Source organism: Peromyscus maniculatus, chromosome 17, assembly GCF_049852395.1.
Source record: "Peromyscus maniculatus bairdii isolate BWxNUB_F1_BW_parent chromosome 17, HU_Pman_BW_mat_3.1, whole genome shotgun sequence".
NCBI classification, from domain to species: domain Eukaryota; kingdom Metazoa; phylum Chordata; class Mammalia; order Rodentia; family Cricetidae; genus Peromyscus; species Peromyscus maniculatus.
In genome coordinates, this window is record NC_134868.1 from 15,652,207 (window position 1) to 15,676,287 (window position 24,081).

At 38.5% G+C, this 24,081-nt stretch overlaps 1 protein-coding gene across 1 annotated transcript in view; it reads left to right on the forward strand.

The window, feature by feature from the left end:
- The window catches only part of Galntl6 (polypeptide N-acetylgalactosaminyltransferase like 6), a 1,076,513-nt gene that overhangs the window by 435,747 nt on the left and 616,685 nt on the right, over positions 1-24,081 (forward strand). The window contains exon 4 of the mRNA XM_076553306.1: positions 20,117-20,283. Coding sequence (XP_076409421.1) covers positions 20,117-20,283 — 167 coding nt within the window. The remainder of the gene's footprint in view (positions 1-20,116; positions 20,284-24,081) is intronic.

Consider the following 24,081-nt stretch of genomic DNA (forward strand, 5'->3'; position numbering starts at 1 on the left):
AACCAGTCATTGAAAATTGAATATGCTGACATTAAAACAATTACTATGTAAATTGGTGCTTGGAAATGACTTATACAGATCAGTTCCATAATATACTTGTCACTAGCCAGATGTCAAGTTGACATTTTACTCTGCTGCTATTGTGTGTGGGGCACAGAGACCTGTAGCTGAACCAAAACAGGTTGTGAAGGAACAATGACAAAAGGTTAAAGAAAATAAAGATTTTTTTCCTTTAACTTTCTGAACTTTTCTGATCCACTTTTAGTAAAAGTTAAATAAATAGTTTATAACTGGTAGAGATGAAATCTCCAAAGTGCTCCAAATGCTTATATAATAAAGACTTGATGAATAGCTTGTGGTACTATTGGGAGATAGTAGAACCTTGAGAAGGTAGGACCTGTCTGTTATCAGGGGCACATCCTAGAAAGAGCTATTGGGATCCTAGTACTCTTTTCCTCTTGTTTCCTAAATACCAAATAGTGAGCACCTCCTTTAACACACATATCTACCCACCGTGATGAATTCTAAGACTATGTTCCAAAACAGTATGCCTGTGGGCTGAACTCTCTAAGTCTATGAACCAAGATAAATTTAAAGGGAAGTTGTTTATATCAGACTTTATGCTACAGTGATGGAAATCTGATTAGCATGCTAATCTAAGTACTGTTAGCTATCCTGCTAATTCTTGCTTAGTAAGCTTGAATTCTACAGCATACTGCTACCTGAATTGCCTTTTTATAAAGAATAACACTTTGAAAAATTTTCCTTTCATAGCATTAGAGACAAATTCATATGTAATTGATAATTTGGAGTATAATTTTTATATGGACTTCTATGTTTAATATAGTGGCTGACTTTTTCCTCCGAACCTCAGATAAGCTTTATTGGGGTACACAGATAAAATATCACCACACCTTTCCCTGGTAGCCTGTGACAGGTGAGAGAGCTGGCCCTTCCCCCCACCAGCTCCAACATTGGGGAGAGTGGCCCCTGTACCGCACCTGGGCAATGCAATAGCGCTGGTCCCTTTGGTGTAGCTGTGGTAGAGCCAGCCCCGAGGGTGTGAAAGCAGGAAAACATGTCTCACCCTGTGGTGATATATTGGGTGGAATCTAGGAAATAGAGCTTGCCTGAAGATCACAGGACAGACCCAGGCACAGAGTTAGCCATAGAGCTCAGGTAGTGCTGGCATACACCTTTAATCCTTAGTACTTAGGAGGCAGAGGCAGAGATCTGTCTGGATCTCTGTGAGTTCAAGGCCACACTGGGATACCTGAGGTTAATCCAATCTAAAAGAGAACAGAGCCAGGCAGCGGTGACACACACTTTTAATTCCAGCACTAGGAAAGTTGAAACAGGAAGTGATATGGCTGAGCAGAGAAAGGAATATAAGGCAAGAGGAGACAGGAACTTGCTCTCTTTCAGGCGGAGAAGTTGGTGAGGTTAAGAGGTGGTTGCTATGGCTTGCTCTGCTTCTGTGATCTTTCAGCTTTCACCCAGCTCAGGGTTTTTATTAAGACCAATTAGGATTTGTGCAACACCACCCCTTGCTACTTTCTGCATAGGGTGAACTAGCCAGGGCAATACAGGTGAGCTCACTCAGATGATGAGGTTAGGAGAGAGCTAGTGGGCTGACCAACTCTGCAACCACCCAAGTCCAGAAACACAGTATCAATAGCTTAGCAGGAGCCAGGGGCCTCAAACCAGACCAATGACTCACAGCAATGAACACCTTCAAGCGAAGCTGTATGGACTAAAGCTATTACTGTGTGACTCCATGTCACACTACAGCTTCTATGATGACATTTTATTTTTTTTTCTTTTCTCAGAGATTTTATTTTATTTTAGGGGGGGAAGTAGGAAGGGCAGAAGGCGGATGCAAAGAGATGAGAAGATGAATAGGATTGAAAGGAAAGAATCAATAAAAAGTTTTTTCAAAGGAAAAAAACCGATAGATTATAACCTATAATTGCCAGCTGAGCAACCCTCTCCCCCTTTAGCTTGCTCTTGTCAAGGTGTTTCATCACAGCAACAGTAGAGGAAAGATACCATGAGTCCAAACAAATTGCAACATGTTGAATTAGTTTCCTCCTGTGTATCTCTTTATCACTACCAACGATAATTTCCTAGACTATCCAAAAATTATACAAACCATAACTAATAATATGGGCCCTAAAGTGAATTCAAAATCTGACTCCATGACTGTTTATTATTATGAAAACTATGCCTGCTTATTATGAAAAGTACTAGCCAATAGTATTTAAACATTATATGAAAAACATTCTGTTATGATGACATGATAGTATACAGAAGCAAGCCCAAAATTTCTACCAGGGAACTACTAGGCTGATAAACCTCTTTTAGTGAAGTGCTGGATAAAAGATTAATTAAAAATAAAAAATCACTAGCCCTCTTATGTACAAATGATAAAAGGGCTGGGAAAGAAATCATGGAAACAACACCATTTACAATAGCCACAAACAATATAAAACATCTTAGTGTGACTAATCAAGTGGAAGATCTGTACAAGAAGAATTTGGAGTCTTTGAAGAAAGAAATCGGAGAAGTTATCAGAAGATGGAAAGATTTCCCATGCTCATGGGTAGACATCTTAACATAATAAAAAAATGGTCATGTTACCAAAAGCAATATACAAGAGTCTATGCAATTCCCATAAAAAAATCCAACAGAATTCTTTACAGACCTTGAAATGACAATACTCAAATTCATATGGAAAAACAAAACACCCAGGATAGCTAAAAAAAAAATCTTGTACAATAAGAGAACTTACAGATATCACTATCCCTGATTGCAAGCTCTACTACAGAGCTATAAAAATAAAACAGTGTGGTATTGGCTTAGAAACAGACAATGGAATCAATGGAAACAAATCAAAGACTTGGACATAAATCCACATACCCATGGACACCTGTTTTTTGACAAAGATGCCAAAATTACACAGTAGAAAAAGGAAAACATCTTCAACAAATGGTGCTGGCCCAACAGGATATTGGCATGTAGAAGAAAGTAAATTGATTCGTATCTATCGCCCTGCATATAACTTTCAAGTCCAAATGTATCAAAGACCTCAACATAAGTCCAGTTACACTGAACCTAATACAAGAGAAAGTGGGAAATACCCTTGAATGCATTGGCACAGGAGACAACTTCCTGAATATAATAGCAACCACACAGGCACTAGGATTGACAATTAATAAATGGGACCTCAGGAAGCTAAAAAGCTTCTGGAAGGCAAAGGACACAGTCAAGAAGACAAAACGGCAGCCTACAGAGTGAGAAAAGATCTTCATCAACCCCACATCTGAAAGAGGGATGATCTCCAAAATGTATAAAGGACTCAAGAAACTAGACATAAAAAAACAAATAATCCAACTAGAAAATTGGGTACAGATCTAAACACAGAATTCTCAACAGAAGAAACTCAAACGACCAAGTAAATGATAACCAGGCTACAATCCACAGAGCCAGAGAGGCTAGGTGAGAAGGAAGGCCCAAGGTGGGATGAGTGAACCTCCCTGGGAAGGGGAAATAGAAGAGATCTCCTGGGTGGACTTGGGATGGGTGGGAATGGGAAATTGAGGGACTGGGTTGTGGGGTGATTGGAGGGAGTAAGTCCTGAAAGGGATGACTGGATAAGAAAGCATTTCAAAGTCAGGTAGAAAACCTTTGTAAGGGAAACTCAAATGAATCTACAAAGATGACCCCAGCTATGACTCCTAGCAATATTGGATACTGTGATCAGATTAATGACGACCCTAATTGTCATCAGAGAACTTTTATCCAGTAACTGATGTAAACAAATGCAGAGAACCACAGCCAAACATTAGGCAGAGCTTGGAGAATCCTGTTGAAGAGAGAGAGGGGAAGGATTATAGGAGCCAGCAGAATCAAGGACATCACAAAATAATCCACAAAAACAACTAACCTGGCTCATAAGAACTCACAGTGTCTGACTCAACAACTAGGGAACCTGCATGGAACTGAGCTAAGCACTCTACAGATATGTGATAGTTGTGTAGCTTGGTCTACTTGTGAGATTCCTAACAATGGGAGCAGAGGCTGTCCCTAACTCTTTGACTGGCTCTTGGGAACCTATTCCTCATACTGAAATGTCTTTCCCAGCCTTAATACAAGCAGAGGTTCCTTGTCTTACTGCAATTTGATATGTCATGCTTTCAAGGCCTGCCCCTTTCTGAACAGAAACAGGAGGATCGGATTGAGATGGCAGGCAGAGGGGACATGGAGAGAAGGGATGGGAGGAGAGGAAGGAGGGGAAACTGTAGTCAGGATTAAAAAAATATAAATAAAATAAAATAAAATAAAATAAAAAGGCCTGTTATAACTTTCCCATAAGTTATTTATATACAAATCTATATGCATATGCAAAACATACATAAATTATTTTAATTTCAACTATGTTAATGTAATTTTTACAATCTGGCTATTACTCCAGTTTCAGATTTCATTAAGAAATGTATGATAATTGAGACTGCATTGCTGAGATACTGATGGGATTTACCAATGAATGTGAAAACTGTGTATGGATCAAACCATGCAAATGAAGACCAGTTATTTCTTTCTTTCCTATGATCTCAATTGGAAGTTAAAAGAAATGAGTTCACCTAATTTTGATGCCATTAAACATGGTAGCTTTGAATACTGAAATTTACTTTTGAAACTATGGCTTCTGTAAATAAATGTTTCAGAGATTTTAGTAAGCAGCCTCCCAGTGAAATAAGTTTTGAGGAAGATATCTGGTGATGTGCTGTTACTTGGCATTTTGGCTTGTCTTCTTAAAGTGCAGAATGCTGTGTTACTCTGAATGCTACTGGATTGTGTTCTGCGGTGTGTCTAAGACACTTGGAGACACTTGAATGATACCAAGTCTGGCTGCTCAGCTTTGTGAGGCTGCACCAGTGCTGCTTTTGGACTAGAGCTAATTTGCTGCCGTATTTTGTTGTTGTTGTTGTTGTTATTTTTTTTCCGAGACAGGGTTTCTCTGTGTAGCTTTGATGCCTATCTTGGATCTCACTCTGTAGCCCAGGCTGGCCTCGAACTCACAGAGATCTGCCTGGCTCTGCCTCCCCAGTGCTGGGATTAAAGGCGTGCGCCAACGCCGCCCGGATTTTTGCTGCCTTATTGAGACAAAACTTTCCTAAGTCTTCCTACCCTTTTTCTCATTCTCAGGGAGCTATTTTAGTCCTTGTATACATCATAGATATCCTTCACTCTGATCCTTTCTGGTGTTTCATTCACCAAGTAAAGGCCATTGCTTCACAAACATGCCTCAACTACTGTCTAGCTGAAGAATTGTTGGCTTTTATGATGACCTCCTGTCATAGTTAGCTTCTGCTGTCAATTTGAAAAAAGACAACCTAGAGTCATCTGGTTAGAGGGATCTTCACCCAATGAAGTCTTAGACAGATTGCTCTGTGGCCATGTCTGTGAGGTGTTTTCTTAATTGCTAGTTGATGTAGGAGGGACCAGGCCACCCGAGGTCAGTGTTATCCCTATGAAGTGGGTCTCTCCTGTGTAAAAAGGTGGTGGGGGAAACCAAAGGGACTAAGTCAGTAAGCAGTGTTCCTCTGATGATTTCTTCTTCAAGCTCCTATCTTGAATTCATGCTTTGGCTTCCCTTAATGATGGACTAAAAACCTGCCAGTTAAAAATAAATCCTTTTATCCCCAAGTTGTTTTTTTTTTTTTTTATCTTGGTGTGTATATCACATTAACAGAAAGTAAACTAGAACACCTCAGAAATACTGTCAGCACAAATCTGAACTTGAGAGTGCTCTATCCTGTCGACCCCGGCCGCTTTTCATTTCCCCAGATACTTATAACCATATCCCTTTCCTTTTTGATGTGTAGTTATTATGTATTCATTGTAGAAAATGACTCTCTCTTGGGCCTCAACCCTCCCTGCTCTTCTCCTCTTTCCTTTCATGTAAATTACTTGGTTCTGCCTGTCATCCTCCTAACCGCATCATTACCAGAAGTCTTCCGCTATAAAGTAAGGAAGGAGAAGTGCATTTATTTCTAAAGGGTCATTGTTTTTTTTTTTTTTTTTTTTTCTCAGTGGCATTCCATGTCTTGAATACCGTTATTTCATATTTACAGTTCTGCCGTGGGGGCTGAGGAGATGGCTCAATGAATAAGAATTCTTGCTCCACACACGGGATGACCCGAGTTCAGACACTTGCCCCCATGTGAAAAGTGCTACAACCTCCAGCTCGTCCTCAAAGAGATAAAGCTTAGAGTGGTTGAATGGGACATAAGATATTCTCCATCGGCCTCTGCATGAGCACCAACAGGTGGACCTTACCAATGCATGCGAGGATATACCTACACATGTGCACAGTGTGCAAGGCACCCAAAATATCTGACTTAGTTAGTTCAAATTAAATGATAAATATCATCTCTGTTACTGTATGTAGTTTTAAAGAAAGGAAATACCAATGATAATTTTATTTAATAAAAGTATCAGACAAAGCAAAGGGAAGTGCATGAATATTAAAATACACAAAGTCAGTAGAGGGGTGTTGTTATAGCGGATGCTTTTCCTAGTATTTTGCTAGTTACAGTGTAATGTTAGTGCCTCTGAGAGCCCGCAATAGTTTGAGAAGTATCACCGAAGATCTAGGCTACAAAAGCTGGGTAGCCAACTTGTGGTGCTGTTGAGTGGTAGCTAAACCTTTAAGGAATGTAGCCTAGTAGATGGCTGAAAGTCACTCAGGACGTGCCCTTGCAGGCAAAAGTGAAGCCCTGGATCCCTTCTTTAGTCTCCTCTGCATGTGAGCTACCATAAGTGCTTACCATATGTCTTTGCCATTCCACAGTCACAACATGATTGATGCTCTATCATAGGCTCAAAAACAATAGAGCCATCTTACCACACTTTGCTGTTCCAGGCCTAAAAGCAAAAAAGCCATCCAACCAGGAACTTAAGCCCCTGAAACTGTATGCCAAAATAAACTTCTGTCTCTGAGTAGACTATATTAGATCATTTCCTACAGTGAAAGAACAGTATAACACAGGACTTGAACTCACCTTTCTATTGTGAACAGTGTTTTCTATACATATTACTGATTGCTTTATTTTTTAACCTTTCTATTGTGACCAGTGTTTTCTATACATATTACTGATTGTTTTCTTTTCAAACATGTTCAAGAGTGATAGAAAATGCTGATAGTTTTTCATCAAGTTGACACACACATAGACACATGTGGGATGAAGGTATTTGATTGAGAAAATGCCTTCATTATATATCTGTAGGGAAGTCTGAGGGACGTTTTCTAGATTAATGATTAATTTGGGATGCCATGGGGGCAGGCAGTTACATCCCTGGGCAAGTGGTCCCAGGTAATATAAAAAAGTCGAATGAGGAAACAAGAGAAGCAAGGTAGTAAGCAGTGTTCCTCCACAGTATCTGTTTGAGTTCCTGCCTCTAAGTACCAGCTCAGTTTCCTGCCCCAACTTCTTTTCATAATAGGCCATAAACTCTAACCTGAAATAAACTCTTTTCTCCCCAAATTGCTTTTGCTTTTGGCTATGGTGTTTTGTCACAACAATGGAAAGCTCACTAACACAATATCTGTTTTCTTTTCTCAGTATATATTTGTAAATAAAGTAGCTACTCATCATTCCTTAAAAGATGACAGAATTTATATAATTTAATGGATGTGATTTGTATAAGATACCTTAAAAGGCCAGTGATTCTCAAAAGTGAAGGAGACTCGGAAGTAAGGCAGAATGGATTCTCATCCTTTACTACTTCCACCTTGCTGTGAGAGCCATAAATACTTTTTAAAGAATTGCAGACTCTACAGTTGAGGGATGATCCCTCACCCTTGTGTCAAGTACTTCTTCCATTCAAAATTTCCAATTAAATTATAGGATAATTTACATTCAGCTCTCTAAAGATTTTAGCTCCTAATCCCTGATCAAATGAGGGGTTAAACTAGGTGATTTCTTAGAGCCTAGAACTCAAAGTTTCCTGTATTATTTATTTCTGTAGATAAGGGGGCTTCAATAGTATATGAATTTTCTCTGTGAAGAAATTGATATTTTTACATGAAGAATAATCGAACAAGCAGTTTCATTTTCTATTATTATTTTGAAAGCAGGCAAAAGGCAAAACTGGTAATGATTATTGCTGTCATCTGCCAAAATGTTCTGATTTTATTCCCACCAAATTGAGTATGATCGTCCATCCCATATATTACTGTTCTGTGACTAGTTGTGACTAATGAGCTGTAAGTAGAAAACAACATGTCACTTTATGACAGACTATTTAACTACCAGTTTGAAGGTCATCCACGTTTTCATTTACATCTGAAGCAATGATGGGCAGTGCTCAAAATGTTAGATGGTTTAACTTTTTGCAATGAACAGATACTCTCTTGCAGGAAGCGAGTTTTAGATTGGCAAAAGAAGATGGAGATAGTATTTATTATTTAAATGTGTTGATTTTAATCATTGGTACATGGAGGTAATTTGTACAATATCACTGTTGATTAATACAGTTGTATGTAGTAGAAAACTTAAGACCATACTCTGGATAAACTTAAACATTCTTCTCAAAGGCTGCTATCACAGAGTTTAAGTTTGTAGAGGTGGGGGAGTTTTGACTTTGTTACAAAAATTAACTACAAATATACAGCCATAGTAATAAGAAGGATGCTTAAGTGATGGTAAAATGTCTATATTCACAATCTTGGGGGTCTTGATCATCCTCAGCTGAACACTGGGTTCCAGAGCAATGTGAGCTACAGTTTGAGACCCTATTTCAACAAACACCAAAAAGCTGAAATGAGTATTAAAAAGTAAACACACATAACATGTTATATGTGTGAGACTGGGTGCACAGTGTATGCACGCAGGGGTGTGTGGTCACATGGATTTGTGGACACTTGCACCTGTGGGTGCTCATGCATTGGCCAGAGGAAAATATCCCATGTTATCAATCACTCTCTGCGACGCTCCTTTGAGCAGGGGATCCTGCTGCTGTACTCGACATTTTCCATGCACACTGAGTATCTGAACTAGGATCCTTAGATTTGTCAGCAAGCTCTCTTACACACTGTCTAGTTATTTCAAGCATTTGTAAATAAGCTTTGTTTTGATGCCTCCCTATCATGGAATTAGTGGCTATTCCTGGGAAAGCAATAAAATGAGGCTAAGTTAGTCCAAAGATCAGTGGAATGATTGTTAAGTGCGTTTTAAAGTAAACAGTGCTGTTACTTCAATTACTCTTTTAAAAATCTCTTACTTTCGAAAGGCCAATATAAAACTATCAAAAAATATTTGTGTGTTTTGTTTTAGGAAAACATGAGAGAGTGAGAAATTTAGCACTGACATTTACTTGCATTGCTGTGAAAGGCTCAGCAGAATACTTGCATACTAATTTGGAGTTTTGTCAGCTTTTTAAGTGTCTTCAACACTTGCTGTTTTTCTCAACTAAAATTTCAAAGAATTTCATCTCTTTTTCTCTTCCTGGAACATTTAAAAATTTTAAAGTAAGCATTTTATCCAATTATATACATGTTGTTCCACAAAGAGATGTCCCCATCCCTAAACCAGTCCTGGCTCTTAATTTCATTTTGAAAACAATACATTAAAATGAAATCAAATCGTTAGAGATACTTTACCCACATTTCTGCAAATTTATCTCAACAAATGTTTTCAATTGTTCCAATTTTCTTGTGTTTATAAACATACCAAATATTTGTGGGCATAAACTAAATTTGTTTTACCTAATTTAGTTTTAATAGCTTTTTAATTTACATTTTTTTACAGATCTGGGGAATAAGCTCAGGGGAGTATACATACTAGACATGTGCTCTTCCACTCACCCTAAGCTTGCCTCTCTTTTACCTAGCTCTTAAACACTGTTTCATGGTTACACATTGGCTCTGTAATTAACAAACTTCCATTCTCATCCCAACCAGACAACTTGACAGAACAGGATTCTTTGGAAAACTAGAAACACTGATGGGTTGCTAGCAATGCTGAAGAGCAGTCATCCATACTGCAACTTCTCAAACCCAATCTCCCTGTTCAGTAACGAGTTCAATCTTCTACCCAGCAGCATAAGTGCTAAAATGACAAAGATGTCTGAATACAGTCCCATCGGATTAAATACTGTTACAAAGAGACTCCCTCTCTTTAGAGTAAAAACTCATGTTCACAGCCTCATTGCCTTTTGTTTATTTTGTCCCCCAAACTATTATAATCCATAATCCTCTATGTCTAGTCTCTCCTGTCTTCCAAGCCCCATCTGCCCTGTAGCCAGAGAAATGTGTAAACATGGTCCTGTCTTCCTCATGATTAACAATATTTGAAATATTTCACATTGACTAGAGGGTAATGTCCACATTCTTTAGAATCTCTTTCAGGATATTATATGATCTGTTTTTAACATGCACGTCCATCTCTGAAGGCTTCCTAATCCATTCAGACAAACTTAGTCACAATTCCTTCAGGCTCTGGTTGCCTGTGCGCTGTTTATTATGTCACTTGTCTCATTTGAGTCCAGTCATCTTGGGTGTCTGTCCACTGGTCTGTGAACCCTTAAGGGAAGAGACTGTAATTCATTCTCTTTTTGTTTTGTTTTGCCTTTCTATCATGAGTGACTCCCACTTGCCTTTATTCTGTCCCTGTCTCTCTCTGCCTTATCTTCCTTATTCTGTAGAGGATTCAGCAGATAAGAGAAAAACAATTAACATAGTGAACGTGTCTGTAATAATAAAGACATTGTTAACAAACCCTTACCTAGGGTCAGAACCAGTACTGCATTAAGTGCTTTGTATAGATTATCTCATTTAGTGTGTCATAACACATTATGAAAACAGGGGGATTTTATAGATGTTGTTCCTCTTAGATAGTCTTTCTATTGCTGACCATTTCATGTCTTGTTCACACTACTTTCTTATAGCATCCAGGACCACTTGCTCAGGGGTCAACTAAGAATCCTCTTCCCAAATACTCTAGCTTGTGGTGTCAAGTCAGCACAAAATGAGCCATCACAGAAACATATAACCATTTAACTAGAATCTTTCCTTTCTCATTTGTCTCCAAGATGGTGTCTTAATATTAATACCCCAATATAAAACATTTAGAGTCACATAGACTTAAAAAATTCAAAAAACTTTAAAAGGTCATTCTCTTTATGATATCTAAAGACTCTTTCTAAACCAAATCCCTCTAAATATCTAATGTCTCTGTATTTGAAGTCTCAAAACTGTGGGTTCCTATAAAAACAGCACCAACAAAAAAATCAGTTAAGTATTTCCCTATTCTAAGAGGAAATAACCAGGGCATTTATAATGAAATCAAAGCTAAGCCAAAGTTCACCAACATAAAAAGTTCTGTGCTTAACATCTGGGAACCCACTCCCTATTTCCCGAGCCCTAGGGGTGTGTTCTGCTGGTGACAGTACACACAGATCCACTCCATGGCTGCTGCTGTCCTTGGCAGTCATCCTATGGTGTACATATCTCCAAAATTCTGGTGTCTCATGCTGTAAACTAGGCTATACCATCACCAATAGCCTCTCCTGCACCCTCAAGGGTCTCTGACTATGCCACTTGATGCCAAGCCTAAACTCTCCATGACCCTTTCAGTCCTATGTCTTCTGCTACAACTGAAGGAACTCTTTCACCAATATCCTCCTTTCAGGGACTCCAACCCTGTCACTTAGTGCAAAGCCTCAGCTGCTTCCCATTACCACCTAATTCCTTCATAGCCAGCATCACTTGTCTGACTCACGACCAAGTTCTCATGCCTCCAGCATGAGACCCACCCTGGGCCCTGCTCTGGACCACAGATTCTTTGTGCTGACCCTGAGGAAATAGTCTCAGATTTACTGGCCTCAGTGTTGTGTGTCTCTTTTTCATCACTACTGATCTCTTCTTTTCTTAATTTTCTCTTTTATTTTTGAGATCGTTCTATGATTATACCATTCCCCTCTTCTTTTTCCTCCCTTTAATCCCGTCTACATATCCCTCTACTCTTTTACACATGCATGACCTCGTTTTTCATTAATTGCTGTTACACATATATATTCCCAAATACATAAAACAACCTGCTTAGTCTGTATCTTACTTGTGTTTATGTTTTCTTAATTACCATTAATTTCTCTTCTCCAGCTAAGCAGTATCAATGGTCCTAGTAAATAAAATGTTTCACTTCAGTGGTTCTGGTCTCTTATTATTCACCTGCTGACCAGAACTGAATATTAGTAATTCAAACTATTACATAAATAGTTCTTTGCTTCCCTCAGAGACTTCACAAGCCAGGCCTCCTTCTTATGTATTGCTGTCAGGATTACTTTCCTAATTCCCATAACAGCTCACGAAGCTCTGAACATTCAATGGCTTTTATGGCCCAAAGTTCCAAGTGCTCCCACATTTCTCCCAGAAATATACAGTCAGGTCAGTCTCAGCAATAACCCATAGTCTAGTACAAATTTCTGTCTTTATCGGGTTTCTATTGCTGTGATAAAACATCACAACCATAAAGAACTTGGGGAGGGACGTATTTCAGTTTGCAGCTCTCTGGTCACTCTCCATTGCTGAGGGATGTTACAGCAGGCACCTGAAGGCAGGGGCTGGTGCAGAGGCCAGGCAGGTATGCTGTTTACTGCATTGCTCCTTGTGACTTGCTCAGCTGGATTTTCTTGTGACACCCAGGGTCACTATCCCAGGGATGGCACCACCCACAATGGGCTAGACCCTGCCACATCAATTACTACTGTACTACAGACTTGCCTACAAACCATTGCTATGAGGGCATTTAATCAAATGAGAATCCTTCTTCCCAAATGGCTCTAGCTTATGTCAAGTTAACATCAAACTAGCCAGCACATTGGCAAGACATACTTTTCTATATATCTAATTTTACTAATAAATTATGATTTCAATATCAGAGAAACAGTCATCAGATATGAGTTAGCAATGACTTTGTAATGTAGTTTAGGTGGAAAATGTCAATTACTGATGTTTTATGGAAAGAAAACAGTTTAAATACCTGTAATCTATTATTTAGAATAAGTTCCTTTATATATTACACACACATTTAGTAGAACCCTATAGTTACATTTCATAGGCAACGATGAATCAGAGCATCAGTTTAGAAAATAACTGAGAGAAAAACCAGGCACTGTATTCCTATAATCTAAGCACCAAGGGAGATAGAGACAGGAAGATTAGAATGAAAAAGCCATCTTTGCCTACATAGTGACTTTGATGTCAACTTAGGCTACCTGAGACCATGTATGAGAGAGAGGACAAAGTGGGGGAGAGGCAGAGACAGAGACAGACCAACAGAGAGAGACAGAAACAGAGACACAGCAGGAAGGTAGACAGAGACAGAAACAGATAATATATTGATGCTGAAAGGAAAAAAAAAACTACTCCTAATTCCTGAAACCTCAGCATTTAAAGGCTGAACACCAACCTGGGATAAATAGTAGACTTCAGATAAAAGTCCCATAGTACAACAAAAGAAGTGCTGTTTAACATTTTTGATCATTTTATAATCAAGGACTGCCTCTCCTAAGTATAGAATAACTTAGTATGTCTGGGATTAAGATTGAATTCACTGTAGAAACAAACCTGAGACAAAAAGAAAATGACTGCAACAGTTTTCAAACTGTCTTTCTCTGTCAAATAATCACCTAAACTCTTGGAGAACAGATGGGGATCATGAAGAGATCAAATCCAGTGCCTGGTCAAGCTCCTCTTCACTGGAAGCAACCGAGGCTCAGCCCCAAGGGGGAAACTCTGCCAGACAGCTGAGAATGTGCTTTAAAGCTTTCCCATCAGAAAACTATTAGTTCTCCAACTCTCATTTCTTCAATAGTTGATTCATGTTCAAGAGGTTATTCAGTCTTCTCAGAATAGCTTGTCTCCCAAACATAGAGATGTGTGGTCCATCACTGGGCTTTATAGTAGGTCACATGGCTTATACTGAGAAAGTGAGTGCACATAGATGTAGAGGTGTGTGTGTGTGTGTGTGTGTGTAGCCTGATTAGACAGGTGCACAATAGGTGACTGATAGATGACAGGTAGTTTTGTAATAGATACAGATAAATGTTGCTGTCCAATTACATGACATTTTGACACCTTCACCATCCAAGCTGAACTCAACTAGCTTTATTCTCAATCATAAGATGCTTAAAAATCAGTTGTTATGTTCAAAAAACAGGAGAGTTCGCCTGTCTGTGCCTCCCAATTACAAAATCATGACAGTTCTATTTGAAAATATACCTTGAACCTGCCTTCTACAGACCACCTTTGACTTTTAATTGTGCTGGTTAATTTGTCTAATTAACAAAAATTAGGAAGAGGGAAAGTCAGGTGAGGAATTGCTTCCCTCAGATTGGCATATTGGCATGTATATGTCACATTTTTCTTGATTAATGAGTGATATGGAAGGGCTCAGCCCACGGTGGATGGTGCCACCCTTGGGCAGGTGAGTGATCCTGGGTTGTATAAGTGATTAATGGTTGATATCAAAGGGCTCACACACTGTGGGCAGAGCCACCCCTGGGCAGATGGGTGATCATAGGTTGTATGAAAGGGATTGATGGTTGATATGGAACGGATCACACACTGTGGAATGTGCCACTCTTAGGCAGGCCGATGGTCCTAGGTTGTATGAAATTCATTAGTGGTTGATGTGAAAAGGCTCACATAGTGTGGGTAGTACCACTCCTGCCATGGGATGTCTTTCTGAAGGCTGTGAATATGTTGCTCCCATTGGATAATAGATAAAGCTGCATTGGCCTATGGCAGGGCGGGATGGAGCCAGGTGGGAAAATTCAAGAAAGACTGTGAGAGAAGAAACGGGGAGTGGAAAAGGATGCCAACCTGCCATCCAAGGAGCAACCTGTAATGGGACACAGGTAAAGCCAAGGAACACGTGGCAATACATAGATTAATAGTGATGGGCTAAGTTAAGTTATGTGAGTTAGCTCACAAGAAGCCTGAGCCGTAAGCCATATACTTTGTAACTAGTACTAAATCTCTGAATGATTATTTTATAAGAGGCTGCAGGACCACGGGGCCAGATGGGAGCAGAGATGGCCCCCACCTGATTTCCTGCCTCTAGGTTCATGACTTGAGTTCCTGCCTTGGTTACCGTGGAGATGGATTGAGTAAGGCAAAGAAGCCCTTTTTGCCTCTAAGTTGCTTTTAGTCTATGCTTTATCTCAGATGTAGAAAAACCAAGGGAGAATGTATGTAACTTGAGAAGACACTCCAAATTGCTTCAAGGGCCATCTTTTAGCCTACAGTAGGTAATTAAACACCTACACTATACATTCTATTGCCAACATGATGTGGTTTCTCATTCTGCATTTTTCATGTTATTGTGAGTGTCCTAGAGTTACTGCATTTTACTCATTGTTTTCCATGCTGGATATTTTTATGTCAACAGGACACAAGCTAAAGTCATTCAAGAGAAGGAAATGTCGACTAAGGAAATACTTCTTTAAGACTGGGCTGTAGGGATGTCTTGTAGAGTATTTGTTTAAATTAACAATTGATGAGGGACGGCCTAGCGCCATTACAGGGGGTACCTCCCCTGCTGGTGGTCCTGGTTTCTATAAGATCTGTGGTTGGACTCCCAGAGCTCCACCTGGGGCTCGGCCATAGATCTCTGCATCTGCTTCCATCAGACACTGGATGAGAATTCTATCATGACAGCCAGGGTGTTTGGCCATCCGATCACCAGAGCAGGTCATCTCAGGCACTCTCTCGACCATTGCTCAGCCTTGATGTAGGGAGGAGGAGACTGGACGTGCCTCATCTGAGTCTACCAGGCTGGGCTGACTTCCCAGGGGAGACTTTGCCTTGGAGAAGGTGGGAATGGGGAGTGAATTGGGAGGGGGAAGGCTTGGGGTAGGAGGAGGGAGAATGAGGGAATCTGTGGCTGATATGTGAAATTAAGTTAATTATAAAATAAAAATACTATAAAAAAGAAATTTAAAAAAAAGGAAAAAAAAAGACCTGCGATTGGTATGTAAAGGGAATAGAAAATGTATTAATAAAAAATGAAAAAGAAAAAAGAAAGTAAGCTGAGCATGCCATGAGGAGCAAGCCAGTAAGTAGCACTCCTCCATGACCTCTGCATTAGCTCCTGCCTTCTGGTTACTGCACTGCTGGAGTTCCTGTCCTGACTGTTTTTGATGATGAACTATTATTATATGGGAGTTTGATTGAAATAAACCCTTTCCTCCTCAAGTTGCTTTTGGCCATGGTGTTTTAGGTAACCCTAAACTAAGACGGAAATTGTATCGAGGTTGGGGCATTGCTGTGACAGGCCTGGCCACGTTGTCTTGGGGAGGATTGTGGAAGGACTTTGGAACTTTGGGCAAGAAAAGCTTTGAGTGTTCAAAGACTGGTGAGCTGTTCTGTCGGAACTTGGAGGAGTATTGACAGCAGTACAAATGCTGGAGGACTGGCTTATGCCATTCCAGAAGGAAGCGAGAATGACTTAAAGATTATATCAGAGCAGCTGTACATTTGCTATTTTGAATTAAAATTCTGAAGTTCTGGGCATCTGAGGCTGAAGAACCAACCATGAGAAACAAGAGAGCAGAGCCACCAAAATGAAACCTTTGCTTTCCTGGGACAACTGAGGCTGGTTACCTGGAGCTGAGAAATTAGCAGTGATTAAAAAGAGATCAGCAGCATCCCTGAGGTGAAATCTCTTTAGAAGTGTTTCTGGAGAGTCAGCAGACAGAAGCTATGCTGCAGAGGTGGCCAAGGTTGGACCTGACTGTAGCAGCTGAAGTCGGTAGTGTAAGCGTCACCCAGGTGGTAGTGGCTTTGAAGACATGAAGGAACTATGGAGGGCAGCTGAGGTTTGGCCCTGTGGGAGGCCAGGAGAGGCCATTGGTGAAGGTACAGCCTCAGTAACAGCTGAAGACACAGGATTAAATGGGCCATACAGAGTATTCAAGGTTTGGCACCATGAAGAGAGCCCAGGAGAGGCGATTGGTGTAAGTGCAGCCCAGTTTCAGCAGGAGACCCCAGCGTTTGGGAGATGCCAATAGCATGGGATGACCACCCAGAACAGCAGCAGCAGTGCAGTGGAGACTGCTAATCTTAGAAAACAAACTGTGCTTGTTGCAGAAGAGGATGGAGCCTGGGAAGTGAACCAAGACCCTCTGAGGATCCCAGAAGATCTTAAGTGAATAACTGATATTGGATGTTGAGTTTGATTTCACTTTGATCTGATTATGACTGTGCCCTTGTTCTTCCTTCTTGAAATAAGAAAGTATTAAACTTATTTTTTATTTACTAGAACCGTACAGCCGAGAGAATTTTGGTTTTAAAAAGAGACTTTGGGTGTTGAAAGAGGCTTTGGGATTTTTTAAGAGGCTGAATTTTTAAAGTGAGTTTGTAAGATCATGGATCTTTCTAAGTTTGTAAAATGTTTTATAATGTGATGTTTGTATTAATATGTGATCGTGGGGATGAACAAGAAAGGAAAGGTTGTGGCTTTACAGTGAGGTGTTTGTGTGTCAAATTGACAAGGGTCAATTGTGCTGGATATTTTTATGTCAATTTGACACAAATTAGTCATCTGAGAAAAGGGGACCTCAATTAAGAAATTATCTCCATAAGACTGGACTGTTGGGCATTTTTTTAATTAGTGATTAGTAGTAGAGCCCACCCTACCCCTTAGTGGGTGGTGTCATCCTGGGATGGTGTTCCTAGGTTTTGTAAGAAAGCAGGCTAAACTAGGCAGGGGGAGCAAGCCAGTAGGCAGCACCCATCCATGACCTCTGCATCAGCTCCCGCCTCTAGGTTCCTAGCCTTTTGAGTACCATCTTTCACTGCTTTTAAAGATGAACTGTTATATGGGAGGGTGAATGAAATCAATCCTTTCTGCCCAAGTTGCTTTCGGTCATGGTGTTTCACCACAGCAATGGTAACTCTAAACTAAGACATTTTCCAATTTGGACTCTAGCTGATATCAAACTGAATGAATAAATAGAAAGTGACCTTTTACTTTTCATGTGTGATAATAATTTTAGTTTATACTGACTGAGATTATAGGAAATGTTTTCTTTTTAAATTTTTTTATATTACAAACCACAGTTTCCCCTCCCTCTTCTCCTCTACGCCCGCACATCCCCCTACCCCACCCCCATCCACTCCCCAGAAATGGCAAGGCCTCCCATGGGGAGTCTGCAAAGCCTGACACATCAAGTTGAGGTAGGACCAAGCCTCCCCATCCCACCCTGGCATTAAGGCTGAGTAAGGCATCCCACCTTAGGGAATGGGCTCCAAAAAGTCAGCTCATGCATCAGGGATAGATCCTGGTCCCACTGCCAGGGGCCCCACAAATAGACCAAGACAAACAACTGTCATCCACAGGCAGAGGGTCTATTTTTGTCCCCAGCTGTCAGTACAGAGTCTGTTGGGTTCCAGGAGCTCCAGTCAGCAGTTTCTGTGGGTTTAACACTTCTAAAAGAAAAAAGTTTGTATGGCATTAGATTAGTCTTACATAGTTCTGTTTCTTTTCTGTTTTTTAATTTTTTTTTTGATTTTGCAAGACTATTGACATTCATTTTAGCACCATGGGCCTGTTGTTTAGAGAATACTACATGAATAATACAGTCTTTGCTTAGTTCATAAGCAGTTGGTATGAAAAAAATGTTGTCTTTGTGTTTGAAAAAACCCTTTATTTTCTTATAACTTCCATTTGCTTTCCAAGAAGACTGGAGAGTGTGACAGTTCATGTAGTAGAGTCAATTACTTTGGGTATTGATTCTGGATGTATAGAAGCACAATTATCTTGAAACTTTGGCTACATTCAGAAGTCACAACCATGATGTGGATGGAATTGCACTGGCTCACCTTTCCAGACATGTCTATTGCATGCAAGGTCATCTGCCTCACTGGGTTCCATTAGAAATTGACAGTACATTTCTTCATCTTTTAAGTGACCCTACAATAAATTTCACATTTTTACAATAGTTCAATGTTATATCTCACTATAATATCCATGGGTTTCAGAATTTTTTTCCATTCTTTACAAAAAACATCCAAATCTACTTGGTAGGTAAATATTTTTGGACATAATAAGTTTTATAATTAGTAGTTTATGTAAGGATACAATGTAAATTACTCCTTTCTCAGAGTGTGTTGCAATGAAAACTCACCTTTAAGATTTCTTTTTTAAAAGTTTTCATGGGGAGTGTGATATTGTCTTTATTTGGATACTAAGTCTAAATAGCTTATAAGAAGTAAATGGTCATTTAGAGTTAAATTTTTATTTAAGGTATGGAGTTTCTTCTCCTAACATGTCATAAATACCATGAAGCTAATGAAACATGCCACAGTCAAAACTAAATAATTCAACAGAATTATTAAGGAGTTAGTTTGCAAAAATTATTCATGAATCCCGGTTAAAACGTAATCATATCTTCTGTGGAAATTATTTGAAATAGTTGTTATTTATACTTATTTTTATTAAATAAAAGTATGATGATGTGATAAAGGCTCCATGGATAAAGTCCTTACTACACTCGCATGAAGACAGGCCTGAGTTCAGATCCTCACTATCCACATAAATAGATGGGCACAGTAGTACCTTCCAGTAACCTTAGTTCTGGAGAAAAGTGCATCAAGGATTTACTGGCCATATTCAGTTAGAGACCCTTTCACAAAAAAAAAAAAGAAAGAAAGAAAGTGGAGACAGACAAGCACACCATTATGCAAACTTGCACATAGATATACAACACACACACACACACACACACACACACAGTCATATTTGTACACACACTTACATATACACAAGACCTATCAATTTTATCAGGACCACCATATCTCAACGTCTTGAAATATTTGAGCCACCCAAGTACAAAATACTTTTTTTAAAGTGATAATGAGAAATGAGCAAATAAAGATTCAGGAATGAAGAGAATATCTGTTGTAACTATATTCACAATCCCTGGTTGGAAGATATTTGATGAATCCATGAATTTATCACAATCTATAACACAAGGAATATACTATAGTGTGATCTGTGTTAACAGTTTTTCATTGGACATCTTTTCTCCCCTTTGCCTTCCCCAGCTGTAAGCACAAAATGTACCTTGAAAAGCTGCCAAACACCAGCATCATTATCCCATTTCACAATGAAGGCTGGACCTCACTCCTGCGGACCATACACAGTGTGATTAACCGAACCCCAATGAGTCTGGTAGCAGAAATCATTCTAGTCGATGACTTCAGCGAAAGAGGTAAGCTGTACTGGTGACATTTTGTCTGAGGTGGTAATTGCACATAATTGTGGAAACAGAAAGATAGTGAGATGGCTTCTTTTTCATCCCTCTGGAAAGATGATCATGAAGTTTTACCTGTGTTGTGATTGAAGAAAAAAATGTTGGCTAATTGCAAAAGAAACATAATGAGAAGCTACTGGCATGGGAGATGTTGTTGGTAATAAGACATTTACATTGCATTCTACTGGAAATCAGACAGTACTTGGGAAATTGCCTCAAGCTCTACTTCCAGGCATGATAAACATGGAAGCTATGTTGTTGCAGGCACATGTCAGTAGAAAGTTATTCAAATAAGTCTCCAAAGTGTGTTTCTATTTCTGAATAGTATTGTGCCTTGTTCTTTACAGTCTACTACATCCTTGATGGTATGCTAATGTAACTTCACAAATACTACAAGTTACAAGGGACACAAATATAAATTTTTACTCGTAGTCTCAGTTTTGTTTTGTTTTTTAACTGTGTCTGAGCATCACAGAAGCAATTGCTATAGCAGCATAAAAGAAAACCTGACATGATATTAATGATTACCATCCAGGTAAAACACAATTTGGCTCATAAGGGAGGGGTGAAGTTTGCTGAGAGTTGGAATTTTTAAATTATAGTTGCTTGAAATAAGAGATTGACAATGTAGAGATAGGAAAGTGCATCTCAGTGTCCATCAATAGATGAGGAAGAGGTTTGAAGATATTCATATATTTCCATAGTATAGTGTACTGCATAAAGGTGCTCTAATTAGCATGACATCTACAAGAAATAGTGGCAATAGATTATTTGTGCCACCATTATTATTTCATCACAGAAGAAAACCCATCTTGAAATCATAAGGCTTAAGTTCTGTTCTGGAAATTGCATTAGCAACAAAGCATGATGTTTTTTACGGCATCTAAAAGTTATATAGAAGGAAGTTTAGTGTGCTGTATTGAGGAGGATTGACTTGAAATACAGATGAAAGAACTGTCAAAGATAAGTAGGTTGTGGATTTTATATGTCAAAAGCGAACAAAATCAATGTTCTTTTCTGTTGTATGTGGCTATCTTGGTCATTTCTGTCTGATTTTACAGAGGTTTCTCCATTCTGTTGCTTAGTATGTATTTGGTACTATCTCAGAATGAAAATCTATGTATAAAAATCTATGTATAAAATCTATGTATAAAATCTATGTATAAATCTATGTATAAAAGATATAGTCAGATATCTCTAAAAATTAATTAGCACACTATTTTATTTTTATTATAATTAATGTTAAAATTTTCCAAGTAGCCACATTTATCTCACATAAACATAGGCATTTAAATAAACGTAAAACTTTGTTTACAAAAAGTAAAAAGTACAATAAAATCCAAGGTTGCAGATCGCCAAGTGAATGGTCTTTAGGGTTGGCTGGGGGCAGATGATATTAGGCAGTATACATGTGGGTAATTTTCTGCATAATTAACTTTGTCCCGGTAAACTGTTTATTATGACAGAATTTTTACCCTGTGGTACTGCAGTGGGAAATATATGACAGTAGAATAATGTGCTTTTGAGCATAGTTTGCAGAATGTACTCAGATACATTTCAACTGAAATTCTATAGATGAAGTGGATCGATGGTACCTAAATTTCTTAGCTCCAAATTACTTTTGTCTTTGGTGCCAGTAGTTACTTTACAGCAGCGTTCTTCTTCTGTTAGTTTGAACAGTGGTACAGATGTCAAGCAAACCAAACAGGGCCAGTTAAGACAGCAATGGTGATCTTTCCCTTTATTATTGGACATTTTTAAAGGGAAATGATCAAATGCTTATGTGAAGCTTTCACTTAAATATTCCATTCATTTTATTACTTATTGTATTTTTAGACTCTTTATTTTTATCACAGTCCTTCCAGTCCCCTCAACTTTACACAAATCTGTCCCACTTCGACCCACCCAATTTTATATTCTGTGTCCTGTCTCCTCTCTCTTCTTGTCTCAAAAGCGATAGCAAAGGCAATTAAAAATGTGAAAATCCAAAGCAAACAAACAAGCAAACATAATAAGACAAAACAAAAAAACAAGACAAAAAACACACGTCAAAACACAAAGAGTCTATTTTGTCCCTGCCAGCTATTCCTGGGCAATGCCCTGGGCTCTGGTTGGTATACCCAGTAGCTCTCCGTTTGAGAAAATCCAGCTGCAAGGCACATTTTGTAATGAAATGCAAGACTAAATGTTGAAAGAAATATGTGGTAAAAATACCTCTATAATCACATGTTTTAAACTTATGAAATTATATGAAATAGGAAAATATTTTTACCATGTTTTTATTTGGGATTATGATATTTTTGATAATTTTATTTGGTATGTATATTATAATCCTTCTAACTACATGACACTAAGTTAGTTAGTTAAATTTTAAGAGCCACACCTGTTTTATCAAAAGAGGAGAATGGTACATCTCCTCATGTAAGTTATGATGAAGATGTGTCTTGGGTGGTCAAAGGACTAGGTGAAGTATGGAACGAACAGAACAGGTGGGACACTGACTTCATCTACTTGCTTGTACTGCATACTCCCATACAACTAGAATGTTCTCCATTCTTTTTTGAGAATATATTTGTAATTTCATCAAATATACTCCACGAAGCTCATATTTGCCTACCAAGATCTCTATTCATCTGTCATCTAGCTATTTTCAGAATGTACATGATGACTAATTACAGTGATTTATAAGTTATGAAAAATTTTGGAGTACCTAGACAGAATCACCCATATGAGATTACTAACTCATTATAGACATGTTAAATAAATAAGGTCCCAATAATTTAATTAAAATGGAGATCACACTGTATGCCAATGTTATGCAAATGGACTTACAGGAGTGTTAAACAGAATAATTTCCAAAAATGATTTTTACCATGATAAGGTAAGTAAGATATTCCCAAGGCTGGTTCTACTTCCAGAGCCTCTAAGACAGGAGCTATGTTTATCCTTTTTTGAACTTGATATATCTATATAGATATTCCATTAATCCTTTGATTAATAGCATATAATAAGGATATATATATTTATAACAACATGCATTAGCTTTTTTATAATTTCATAAATTATATTCTTATATTACTTAAAGTTTTTTTTAAAAACTCTTTAAAACTCAGAACAAGTAAGCTAGACAAATTTAAAGTCCATAAAGTTGTAGTGAATCTGTTAGTTTCCTTGAGGAAATTATTTCTGAAGTTTTACACTTTATTTTCAGTAATATATTCCAGTCCTAGTTCCTTTTAGTATGCGACCTCACTCCTTACCAGCATATATGTTATGGATATTCTGCAATGTCCTTCAGCCAAAGGCAATAAAAGTTTGAGAAGACTTACTCAAAATTCCCTGCCCTATATTTTAGATGCTCAAAGTCAATAGACTAGTGACATATGACAAAAAATAAGGGATGGCAATATTTTAGCTATATTAGCAGCTCATGTATAATATCACTTGGATATACCTATTTCTAATACATGTATGTATTACAGTAATTGGCAAATTCTATTATAAAGAAAACACTAAAATATCATGTAGTTATGAATAATTCTGTTTCATTACTATATGTTTTTTCTCAAAAATCTGCCTAAGTAGGATTGACCTAGTTCTCAAAAGTTATTTTTTTCAAGTCAGTATCCCACCCAGGAGTTCTCAGTTTAGGTACTTTTCACAAGGCAAGATTGGTGAAAAACCATTGTTTTAGTCTCATAAAAATAAGCATACCACCTCTAAAACATTAAGTTTGAGGCCTGCAGCTAAATTTTC